Raw genomic sequence first — 12639 nt, 5'->3', positions numbered from 1 at the left:
TTGCAGTTATGTCTAGGTTGTTATATAAGGAAGTAAGAGTCACTAGAAAAGAAAACATATTCACCAATCAACTGGTCACAAGTTTTTAAAAATCAGTTTCTATTCAAATGTCCCTTAAACCTCAACCATAATATCAAAGTCTCTTTGAGACTGCATGACAATCAACTACAAAATGAAATAGCAAATTTTGCAAAAGGTTGACATGATAGGTACTTGGAAAGAGACTGACTTGAATATCAAAGAATTTTAGGTCCTTAGGAAAAGTTAAGCAATCCACAAATCTTTTGCAAAAACCCTATTTATGATGGTGCTAAAGAAGTTAGATATAAACAAAAGAAGTTTTATCATGTCATAGTTTCTGTGAGAAAAAGTATAACTTTTATTCAAATAAGCACTTTTAATAAGGATATAAAATCTCAGCCAGGCTCGTGCCTATAATCCCAGCACTTTCGGAGGCCAAGGTGGGCAAATCACTTGAAGTCAGGAGTTTGAGACCAACCTGGTCAACATGGTGAAACCCCATCTCTAGTAAAAATACAAAAATTAGCCGAGTGTAGTGGTGCACGCCTGTAGTCTCAGCTACATGGGAGCTTGAGGAACAAGAATTGCTTGAATCCAGAATAAGACTGTCTCAAAAAAAAAAAAAAAAAAATTTACTATTAAATGTGGTCCCTTTTTGAAAGACTGGTTAAACAGAAATGAAATTAATAAGGTAAATATATTTAAGATAACAATAACCAAATTTTTCACTATGAAAGAAGGGGCTGCAAACTAAAATGAATCCTGTGGTACTATATCTGAATTGGAGGTATTGGTATGAGCTGGTGGTTTTTAGTATTTATAGATAAATATAGATGTAATCATATATAGATTTCCTAGTTTTGACTGCTAGAAGAGATAAAAGCAACAACACTGCAGAATCAGTGAATACACCTAGTGGTCAGTTCCTGGTTTTTAAATACACTTCTCCACCAAAAAAGAACTAGGGCTCTTGAATGATTTCTAGACCTGGGACAGGAAAGATCTTATTGTGCCAGAAGCACAAAAACGCTCAAAAATTGATGGGGATTCTCAAAAGGACACAGGAGCCCTGGTAAAGGGACTCCATTGGCCAAATATGAGACAATCTGAGCATCATAATAAATAACAGATTATAACCCCCTGAATAAAATAGACATCTATGAATCCATAAAAATTAATTAACAAATAAATGGGGAAGAAGGGAAAGCTCTTCCTTGCAACAGAATGCCAACTAATAAATATAGATGGAATGAGAAAACTAACATTTGGCAACAATTATAGTACTAAATTTCAGGTAAGAATCAGCAGTTTCAAAGTAACTCTCCATAGATACTTACTAATTTCAAAGGTAAAAATAATTTTACAGTGAAGAAACCCTGCTGCCACCAATTTATCCAAGTAATCAAACTTATTATCACCAGTAATGAGATAAACTGACATCATGTGCCTTCTGATGATATACTAAGAACTATTTCTGTGATATTTCTGCCAAAAATGTGTAAACTAAATCTAATTAAAAGGAAATATCAAACAAACCCAAACTGATAAGCATTCAACAAATGACTGGCCTGAACTCCTTAATTTAAAAAGTCACAAAATATAAGCAAAGACTAAGAAAATGTTCCAGATCGAAGGCAACTAAAAGACATGATGACTGAATACAACACATATCCTGGTCTAGCAGGAAAAAAAAAGTTTATTCATTTTTAAATTCGTTTCTGCCATAAAGGATATTGTCTTAGTCCATTCAGGCTGCTAAAACAAAATACCATAAACTGGGTAGCTTATAAACAATAGAAATGTATTTCTCACAGATCTAAAGGCTGGGAAGTCCAAGATTAAGGTCCTGGCAGATTCAGTGTTTGGTAAGGGCCTCCTTTCTAGTTCATAGATGGCACTGTCTCCTGTATCCTCACATGGTGAAAGAGGAAAGGCAACTCTCTGGGGCCTGTTTCACAGAGGAATTAATCTCATTCATGAGGGCTTCACCCTCCTGGCCCTGTCACCTCCCAAAGCCCTCACCTCCTAATATTAATACCATCGCATTAGTGCTTAGGTTTCTACATACGAATTTTGGGGAAACAGAAACATTCAGACCATAGTATTGTATCAGTGTTAATATCCTGATTTTGACTGTTGTACTTCTATACTTTATTATACAGTAGCCTGTCCTTGTTTAGGAAATACATACTGAAAAATTTCAGGTGATGGGGCATCATGACAGCATCTTATTCTTAACTAGTTCTGAAACATTATACATATACATACAATACACACAAAAATGTTAAATTTGTGGAAGTTTTTTATACTATCCTTAATTTTTGCTATGTATTTTTTTTTTTTTTTTTTTGAGTCTCGCTCTGTCACCCACGCTGGAGTGCAATGGCACGATCTCGGCTCACCACAAGTTCTGCCTCCTGAGTTCACACCATTCTCCTGCCTCAGCCTCCTGAGTGGTTGGGACTACAGGCACCTGCCACCATGCCCAGCTAATTTTTTGCATTTTTAGTAGAGATGGGGTTTCACCATGTTAGCCAGGATGGTCTCAAACACCTGACCTCATGATCCACTCGCTTCGGTCTCCCAAAATGCTGGGATTACAGGTGTGAGCCACGACACCCGGCCTACTAACCTTAATTTTTTCTGTAATTTTTAAATAATCTTTAACATCAAAAAGTTTAAATTGAAAGCACATCAAAATAAGATTGTTTAACTTAGATTGTCAAATATCAAAAATATAAATACATACTTACATATAGATTGAGCATCACAATACATAATAAATGCATTCCTCATGCATTGCTGATGAGAGTATAAACCTGTACTAACCTCTGTAGAAGGCAATTTATCATTATCCATCAAAAAGGTAAAGGCACATACCTTGTGATGAGTATCCTACTCCAACGTATTTATGAATATAGTCTCCTATATGTATATATTATATAGATATTTATTGTAGCTTTGTTCGTAATAACAAAAGATCCCAAACAAACTAAATATCCATTATTAAGACATCGGTTAAGTACATTTGGCACATCCACACAATGGAATTAGTTTTAAAAATAAGATAGTTCTGGCCGGGTGCAGTGGCTCACGCCTGTAATCCTAGCATTTTGGGAGGCTGAGGTGGGCAGATCACTTGAGGTCAGGAGTTCAAAACCAGCCTGGCCAACATGGTGAACCCCAGTCTCTACTAAAAGTACAAAAAAATTAGCCAAGTATGGTGGCAGATACCTGTAATCCCAGCTACTCAGGAGGTCGAGGCAGAAGAATCACTTGAACCCGGAGGTGGAGGTTGCAGTGAGCCGAGATCATGCCACTGCACTCCAGCCTGGGTGACAGAACAAGACTCCATCCCAAATAAATAAATAAGGTAGTTCTAAATGTATTGACAAAAAGATTTCAGTGATATACTGTTGCAGTAAAAACACAATGTATAGAGCAAGGAAGCTAGTGAACAATTATTTAGGAGGAGAAAAAAATATATATATACACATATGTTTCCAAATATGTAGAATACTTCAAAAAAGACATAGAAAAAACTAGTAACTGGTTACCTCTGGGGAAGGGAAGTAGATAGCTAGGTAACAGAGAAGGGAGACTTTTTACTATATTCTTTTTTTGTTTGTTTGTCTGAGATGGAGTGTTGCTCTTTTTTGCCCAGGCTGGAGTGCAATGGTGCAATCTCGGCTCACTGCAACCTCTGTCTCCTGGGTTCAAGTAATTCTCCGGCCTCAGCCTCCCAAGTAGCTGGGATTACAGCCCTGCACCACCACACCTAGCTAATTTTGTATGGTTTCACCATGTTGGCCAGGCTGGTCTCAAACTCCTGACCTCAGGTCATCCTCCTGCCTCAGCCTCCCAAAGTGCCGGGATTACAGGTGTGAGCCACCACACCCGGCTGACTTTTTACTATATTCTTAATGCCTTCTAAGTTTTTTTACCATGTGCATGCATTACCTTTTTTAAAAAAAAAAAAAGTCACAATGGATTACACCTTGTATGATTCTCTTTACATAGTATATCCAGAATAGGTATATCCATAGAGACAGAAAGCAAATAAAGGAGAGTGACTGTTTAATTGATCTGGGGTTTCTTTTTAGAGAAAAATGTTCTGGAACTAGATAGAATTGACAGTTGTACAACGCTGTAAATACGCTAAATGCCACTTAATTGTATACTTTAAAATGATTAAAATGGTGAATTTTATGTTATAAAACAACATAAATGTTATTTATTGTATTGGAACATTAAACTATAATGTTCCAATAGCCTCTTTGTGGCTACTTGACTTCCCTGAAGCACTGTGAAGCCAAAGACAGCCAAGGGACTCAACTACAGAAAACTATAAGTTTCTCAGGATCTCTTCATTCAGTCACAAAATGTTTTTGAATCCATGCAGTTTGATTTAAAACCTTAACAAAAGAACATTCCTGCCTTTGTATGTCACAGTTTTGTGAAGGAGATTCAGGTAAACAGGTAACAGAAGATGGCATAGTCTCCTCTCATAGTTCTTCAGAATGAGAAAGAATCAGAAAGAATAAAAAAACTTTCTCTTCTTCTAAAGAAACTATATAGCTCTGAATATCCAAGAGATCTGGGGCTTCCTGTATTCATTTCAGAGACTCCTGTAACAAACTGGGTGGTTTTAAACAACAGAATTTATTTTCTCACAGTCTGGAAACCAGAAGTCCAAAATCAAGGTGTCAGCAGGGCCATGCTCTCTCTGAAAGTTCTAAGAGAGAATATTTCTTTGCTTCTTTCTAGCCTCTGGTGGTTGCCAGCAATCAGGGGTGGTTATTCCAATCTCTGCCTCCATCATCACATGGCCTTTTTCCCTCTGTGTTTCTATCTCTTTCTTCATGAGGACACCAGTCATTAAATTTAGGATCTACCTTAACCCAGTATGACTTTATCCTGATTATATCTGCAAAGACCCTATTTCCAAATAAGGTCACATTCATAGGTGCCAAGGCTTAGGACTTTAACATATATCTTTAGGAGACACAATTCAAGCCACTACATTTCCCCTCTCCCAGAATTTGGTTTTTGAAAGCCCAGGCTCAAAAACTAGATTGTTCATTAAAAGAAAGACCTGTGGAGCTTGGATCAAAAAAGATAGAAGTGGGCCCTATGGCCATTCTACCACAAACCCCAAAGAAATCACATTCCCTAAGCTTTGGGGGCAGTCATTAGTGGTAGACCTACATCTTCATTTTCACACAAAGAATATTATCTGCAAACACATAGCATTACGAAGAGACTCAAAGTGTCCAGTGAATTCAAGAAAGTGAAAATGTATTTATCAGGGCTCTTTCAGTTGAAAGAGAAACCAAACTCAAACTAGCTTAAGCAAAAATGATATTAACAATGAACTAAATATTATGAATTACTATTAATCCTGTTTGGTATAATAACAATGTGTGGCCGGGCGCGGTGGCTCAAGCCTGTAATCCCAGCACTTTGGGAGGCCGAGACGGGTGGATCACGAGGTCAGGAGATCGAGACCATCCTGGCTAACACAGTGAAACCCCGTCTCTACTAAAAAATACAAAAAAAACTAGCCGGGCGAGGTGGCGGGCACCTGTAGTCCCAGCTACTCGGGAGGCTGAGGCAGGAGAATGGCCTGAACCCGGGAGGCGGAGCTTGCAGTGAGCTGAGATCCGGCCACTGCACTCCAGCCAGGGGGACAGAGTGAGACTCCGTCTCAAAAAAAAAAAAATAACAATGTGTGGTTATGCAGGAGAAAACATTTATTTCAAGAAATACATGCTTAACTGGCTAGAGGTTAAGTGGCATGATATATGCAACTTATTTTCAAAAGGTTGAGGGGAGTGCATCTACACAGAGAGAAAGAAAGCACACAAATGAGGAAAAATGTCAGTAACTGGTGAGTTTAGGATGTTAATTGGATCATTCTTTCAACTTGAGAGTATGTAGGCATATTTCAAAATAAAAAGGTGATGGGGAAAAAGACATTTTATTGAACTGGGACATACAGATTTGTAGTTCATTTCAAGGTGGATTAGATCTAGAATGAAAAAGATGTGAAAGGGTGAGTAGATACTAAACAGGTCTCTCATCTCTATGCTTTTCTATATACTACATCCCTCTCCAACAATCCACCATAGAGAACAAAACATTTCAAAGCTCTTTTCCCCAATTTAACCTCTCTCTGAACAAGAAACAGGAGGGTATCAGGAAGTTGGCACAGGTTCCCCAGTTCACTAAATGTACTAATCAGAGAAAGGATTAAGGGATTAGGAGTCGAGTAAATTAACTCCCTCTTTATTTTATCTTAACTCTTAACTCCCTTCTCAAATTTAGCAGGGAAGAGAATGAGAAACTACAGTAGAACACAAATAAAGCCCAAGATTAGTAATATAAAAGGTATTATATTCCAGAGTCTAAATGTCATTTTCTGATGAAGAAATTAGAAAAGAACTGGGCATACATGGATCATTATCTACCTCGGGCTTAAAGTAGAAAAGAAAACCTGGGAAAACAGAATAGCCACCTAACAAGGATAGAAGCAAGGAAAGAATAAGTGGGGAAAACAGGGAGGAAAGAAGGGAGAGCAAGTCAGTAACATAAAGCAGCAGCTAAACTGCCATGCCCAGAGCTGTTCCTAGGGATCTTCCTAGGAGCAGCTTTCTCGACCCTATTTCTCAACTTAAGTCTTTCTCGACCTTGTTCTGACACTAGTTACAGCTTTTGAGAAGTTATGAGGAGCACATAAATGGCACCAATATAGTGGTCAGTTAGGTAAATACAGAATTCCTTTCTGTCCCAACAAGATACAAACCCATTCACGGTAAAATTCATTAATCATCAGAAAGTCCAAGAACTTCCTTCAAAATGGTTAAATGCTTAGGGCACTTTGTTGATTTGCACTGGTACCAAAAGGATGGCAGTTACTATTCTGTAGCCCAACAGATGGGGCCAGCTGGCTGAATCTGTTCATTCAACCAAAATATGAATAAAATGTAATTTGGAAAAACACAGTCCAATGATGGCTTTCACAAGACCAAATAAACATCTATGAACCATCTTTATTATTTTTTTTAGTTATCTAACAAATAGTGATCTCTCACAGATACAAAAAGAACCATAATCATTATTTTAACTCAGTTCAGCAATATAGGGATGGAGCATTTGTTAAATGCTTGCTTTTCATGCAAGTATGTGTGTTAATAATTCAACTCTTATTTGAAGTACTCCAGACTCTAATGAGTTAACAATTAACTAATTTCAAGTTCAACTCTCTAATTTTAGTCCTATTAACGTGTTTTTTAGAAAAAAAATTTTTTAATACTATCTTTAAACACAATCTTGGTGCCTGAGGAAAAGATCACATTTGAACAAGCTTATAATAAACAGTCTTAAGCATACATCTACTATAAAGTCCACTTCAATCACACAGTTATTAATCCAATCACTAAAGATAAATTATGAAAACAAAAAACCTGAACTACCAACAATCTAGTGGTATGACATCAACAATTTTCTAATATAACATATTCATTCTTAAATCATCATTTAAAGAATACTATAATACTATTGGTTAAGCATAAACCTTATCAATAAAAAGCAGTCTTACCTGTATGAGGTGGATCTAATGTTGCCAGTGTAGGTGCTTCAAAACAGTATTTTCCACTGCAATTATCTGTGTAATTAATTTCTCTAGTACTTTCTTCATTAGGCAGATTTAAACTGCATATTCTAGGATCCCTTTGTGATGGGAGAAAGGTGTTATTATTTGCAGCACCCTAAAAGAAACAAATATATATTTAAATCAGAAATCAAACCTAATTTTCTGTATTTTCTGTATTTTTACATAAAAGATTCTAATTTAAAATACAAGCTACCAGTTACATACATACATATATATACATACATATATATATAAAAAAAAATTAGAACTAGATATTTAAAAATAAATTAATATCTGCCGGACATGGTGGGTCACGCCTGTAATCCCAGCACTTTGGGAAGCCGAGGCGGGTGAATCACTTGAGGTCAGGAGTTTGAGATCAGCCTGGCCAACATGGTGAAACACTGTCTACTAAAAATATAAAAATTAGCCTGGCGTCATAGCAAGTGCCTGTTATCCCAGCTACTCGGGAAATTGAGGCAGGAGAATCACTTGAACTCAGGAGGCGGAGGTTGCAATGAGCCAAGATTGTACCACTGCATTCTAGCCTGGGAGACAGAGCAAGACTCCATCTCAAAAAAAATAATAATTAATTAATTATAAAGTCTAATTTTTATTGCTTGTTTTTAGAACTATTTTAAATTACGCTACTAAAAACTGAAAGATATGACAGAATGAAAAACTATGCTTATAGTGTATTTTAAACAACATATCAGAAGTTTCTAAATCGTAACATGCCATTCTCATAGTAAAATACTCTTTTTCTTGTTAAATTTCTCAATACTAAAATCAATACTCAAATATTTTTAGGTGAGATAATGGTAATGTCACTATGTTGGGTTTTGTTAACGAGCCCCTACCCCTTTTTTTAAGAGATGGGGTCTCAGTCTGGTACCCAGGCTGAAGAGTGCAGTGGCACAACCATAGATCATTGCAGCCTTCTCAACTCCTGGGCCCAAGGGACCCTTCCACCTCAGCCTCCCTAGTAGCCGGAACTACAAGCATGTGCCACCATACCCAGCTAATGTTTTTTACTTTTTGTAGAGATGGGGTCTCACTATGTTGCCCAGGCTGGCCTTGAACTCCTGGCCTTAAGCGATCTTCCTGCCTAGGCTTCCCAAAGTGCTAAGATTACAGGGGTGAGACACTGCAGCCAGCCTTAAAAAGCTCTTATATTTTAGAGACATATTCTAAAAATTTACAAATGAAAACATATTCCTGGAATTTGCATCAAAATAAGTAGGGAGGGACTCAAGCTGGAGTGGAAAAATAAAGATGAAACAAGAGGCCGGGCGGGCGCAGGGGCTCACGCCTGTAATCCCAACACTTTGGGAGGCCAAGGTGGGCGGATCATTTAAGGTCGGGAGTTCAAGACCAGCCCGGCCAACATGGTGAAACCCCATCTCTACTAAAAATACAAAAATTAGCCAGACACAGTGGTGCTCGCCTATAATCCCAGCTGCTCAGGAGGCTAAGGCAGGAGAATCACTTGAACCCAGGAGACAGAGATTTCAGTGAGCCAAGAATGCACCAGTGTACTCCAGCCTGGGTGACAGAACAAGACCCTGTCTCAAAAAAATAAAAAATTAGGCCGGGCGCAGTGGCTCACGCCTGTAATCCCAGCACTTTGGGAGGCCAAGGCGGGTGGATCACGAGGTCAGGAGATCGAGACCAACCTGGCTAACACGGTGAAACCCCATCTCTACTACAAATACAAAAAATTAGCTGGGCGTGATGGCGGGTGCCTGTAGTCCCAGCTACTCTAGAGGCTGAGGCAGGAGAATGGCGTGAACCCGGGAGGCGGAGCCTGCAGTGAGCCGAGATCGTGCCACTGCACTCCAGTCTGGGCGACAGAGCGAGACTCTGTCTCAACAAAAAAAAAAAGATGAAACAAGATCAGTCACGGCCAAGTGTGGTGGCTCACACCTGTAATCCCAGCACTTTGGGAGGCCAAGGCAAGCAGATTCCTTGAGCACAGGAGTTTGAGACCAGCCTAGGCAACATAGTGAAACTCAGTCTCTACAAAAAATACAACAATTAGCCAGGCACGGTGAGGTGTTCCTATAGTCCCAGCTACTTTGAAAGCTGAGGTGGGAGGATGGCTTGAGGCCAGGAGGCCAAGGTTGCAGCGAGCTGAGATCACACTACTGTACTTTAGCCTGGGCAATAGAGCCAGACCCTGTCTCAAAAAATAAAAATAAAAAAAAAGATCAGTCATGCATTTTCAATTGTTGAAGTCAGGTAATATGGACAAGGAAGTTCATTATATGCTATTTTCTCTTTTTTTGTATATGTATGGGTTTTCTATTGCTGCTGTCTCAAATTACCAAAAATTTGGTGGCACAGAACAACACAAATTTATCATTTTATAGTTTCGTAAGTTAGAACTCAGGCTTAGGTCTTACTGCATTAAAATCAAAGTTATCACCAAGGCTGCATTCCTTTCTGGAGGCTCCAGAAGAGAATATATTTCCTTGTCTTTTAAAATTCTAGAAGCCACCCAAATTCTTTGACTTAGCCCTCTTCCTCCATATTCAAAGTCAGCTATGTTACATCTCTCTGCCCCTGCTTCCCTAATCACCATCTCTTTCTCTGATCCTCTTCCCTCTCCCTCTTCCACTTCCAAGGACCCTTATGATTATATTGGCCCACTCAGATCATCCAGGGTAACCTCCCCATCTCAAGGTCCTTAACATTAATCACATCAGCAAAGTCTCTTTTGCCATGTAAGGTAACACAGATTCCAATGATTAGGACATGAACATGTTTAAAGGGCCATTTTTTCTGTCTACCACAGTAGACAGAATTTTTTAAAAATAATAGAAACTCACAACAGGCAAAGTTGTCATGTTATTATAAATACTCATCTTAATAAACTTCATGGCTAGTAAACACACATTCCAAAAAAAACCTATCTGATAAAATCTTTTTTTTATTTTTTATATCTGATCAGATTTTAAAGTAAGTCAACTAATGAAGGTCATGAATTTTCTTTTTTGCAACATTTTATTTTGACATAATCTCAAATTCATGGAAACATTCCAAAAATAGTATTCCCATACACCTTTACCCACATTAACCACTTGTTTACATTTTCTTCCATTTCCCTCTCTCCCGCTTCGCTCTTTCTGTGTATATGTGTACACACACACGTGAGAGTAAACTGCAGACACTATGCTCCCTTGCCTCTAAATACTTCAAGGTGTGTTTCCAAAGACTCTCTTCCATAATCACAGAAAAATTACCAAAATTGATCATTTAATACTGGTATAATACTAGTATCTAATCCGCAGTCTATGTTCAAATTTGGTCACTTACCCCAATAATGTCTGTTATAGATTTTTCCCCAAATCAGGATCCAATCCTAGATCACACATTACATCTAGTCACTACGTTCCTTTAGTTTCCTTTAATCTCTAACTTTATTTATCGTTTCTGGTCTTGAAATTTCAAAATTACAGGCCAGTTATTTTGCTGAATATCCCTCAATCTGGATTTCTCTGATGTTTCCCTATGATTAGTTTCAGATGGTGAATTTGGGGCAAGAATACAATAGTTCATCATATTAGGAGGCACATAATATCAGTTTGTTCCATTACTAGAGGTATTAACTTTGATCGCTGATTAAGGTGGTGTCCGCCAAAGTATTTTTCCCTTTGTCATTTTTTAAAGTATGTTGTGAGGAGATACTTGAGTATATTCAAATATCCTATTTCCTCATTGAACATTTACCCACTAGTTTCAGCATCCACTGAGACTCTCTAACACCATCATTACTTCCATTTCTATGCTTCAGCATTCCACTATAAGGAGGAGCTTACTCTTCATTTATTTATTTATTCATTTATTTTCATATATTAGTATGGATTCCAACTCCTATATTATTCAATGGGTTATAATCCATTAGTATATTTCTTTGATGTTCAATTTGTCCCAGATTTTGTATTTATCAGACCAATCAAGTAAAAACCACTGAAGTCACCAAAGCAATACTTTCTCACTATAGGTTAATTCAATCTAAGATAAGAAATAATTTAAGTACAAAAAGTTAAGAATGTAACAGACAAAGTAAAAAGATGGCAGAGTTGACTGCTAAGCCTAATACTTTTAGGCTTCTCATGTTACCTTGCTTAAAATTGCTGTATAACTTCAAAAATGCCCACTTCAGTTTTAAAAATTAAAATGTTTAATTTATTTATGGAATTAAAAGAAAAAATAGTAAATCAGAGTTTTTGTCTGGAATTAGTCCTCAGACGCTACATCAAAAAACAAATGTTGGCTGGGCATGGTGGCTCACGCCTGGAATTCCAACACTTTGGGACACCAAGGCAGGCGGATAACCTGAGATCAGGAGTTCATGACCAGCCTGGCCAACATAGTGAAACCCCAACTCTACTGAAAATACAAAAATTGTGTGGCAATTTTTGTATTTTCAGTAGATACAGGTGTGGCAGCGGGCGCCTTTAGTCCCAGCTACTCCAGAGGCCGAAACAGGAGAATCGCTTGAACCCAGGAGGCAGAGGTTGCAGTGAGCCAGGATCGTGCCACTGCACTCCAGCCTGAGTGACAGAGCAAGACTCCATCTCAAAAATAATAAATGAATAAATAAATAAATATTGGCTGGGCTCTAGTGTGGGCGAGAGAGCGAGACTTCGCCTTAAAAAAAAAAAGAGAGAGAGTTCTCCAAAGAGATACACAAATGGGTAATAAGCACACATAAAAGTGCTCCATATCAGCTATCAGAGAAATGCAAAGCAAAACCACAGTGAGGTACTACTTCACTCACTAGTATGGCCGTCATCAAAAAGATAGTAAGTGTTGGTAGGGATTTGGAAAAATTAAAACCTTCATATACTGATGGTAAGAATGAATGGTGCAGTCAGCTTGGAAAAGAGTCTGTCAGTTCATTAAGAGGTTAAACATAGAATTATCATATGATCCAGCAATTCTACTCCTAGGAGTAC

The 12639-nt window shown here is 38.0% G+C and overlaps 1 protein-coding gene across 3 annotated transcripts in view; it reads right to left on the bottom strand.

Annotated features, from left to right (window-relative positions):
- The window catches only part of RAD54B (RAD54 homolog B), a 99415-nt gene that overhangs the window by 75244 nt on the left and 11532 nt on the right, over positions 1-12639 (bottom strand). For all 3 annotated transcript variants that reach the window (XM_050800491.1, XM_050800489.1, XM_050800490.1), the window contains exon 3: positions 7622-7790. In XM_050800491.1, the coding sequence (XP_050656448.1) occupies positions 7622-7790 (169 nt within the window). The remainder of the gene's footprint in view (positions 1-7621; positions 7791-12639) is intronic.

This window comes from Macaca thibetana, chromosome 8, assembly GCF_024542745.1.
Source record: "Macaca thibetana thibetana isolate TM-01 chromosome 8, ASM2454274v1, whole genome shotgun sequence".
NCBI lineage: Eukaryota > Metazoa > Chordata > Mammalia > Primates > Cercopithecidae > Macaca > Macaca thibetana.
Note: the sequence above shows the minus strand (reverse complement) of the source record. Positions and strands in the feature narration are given on the sequence as shown.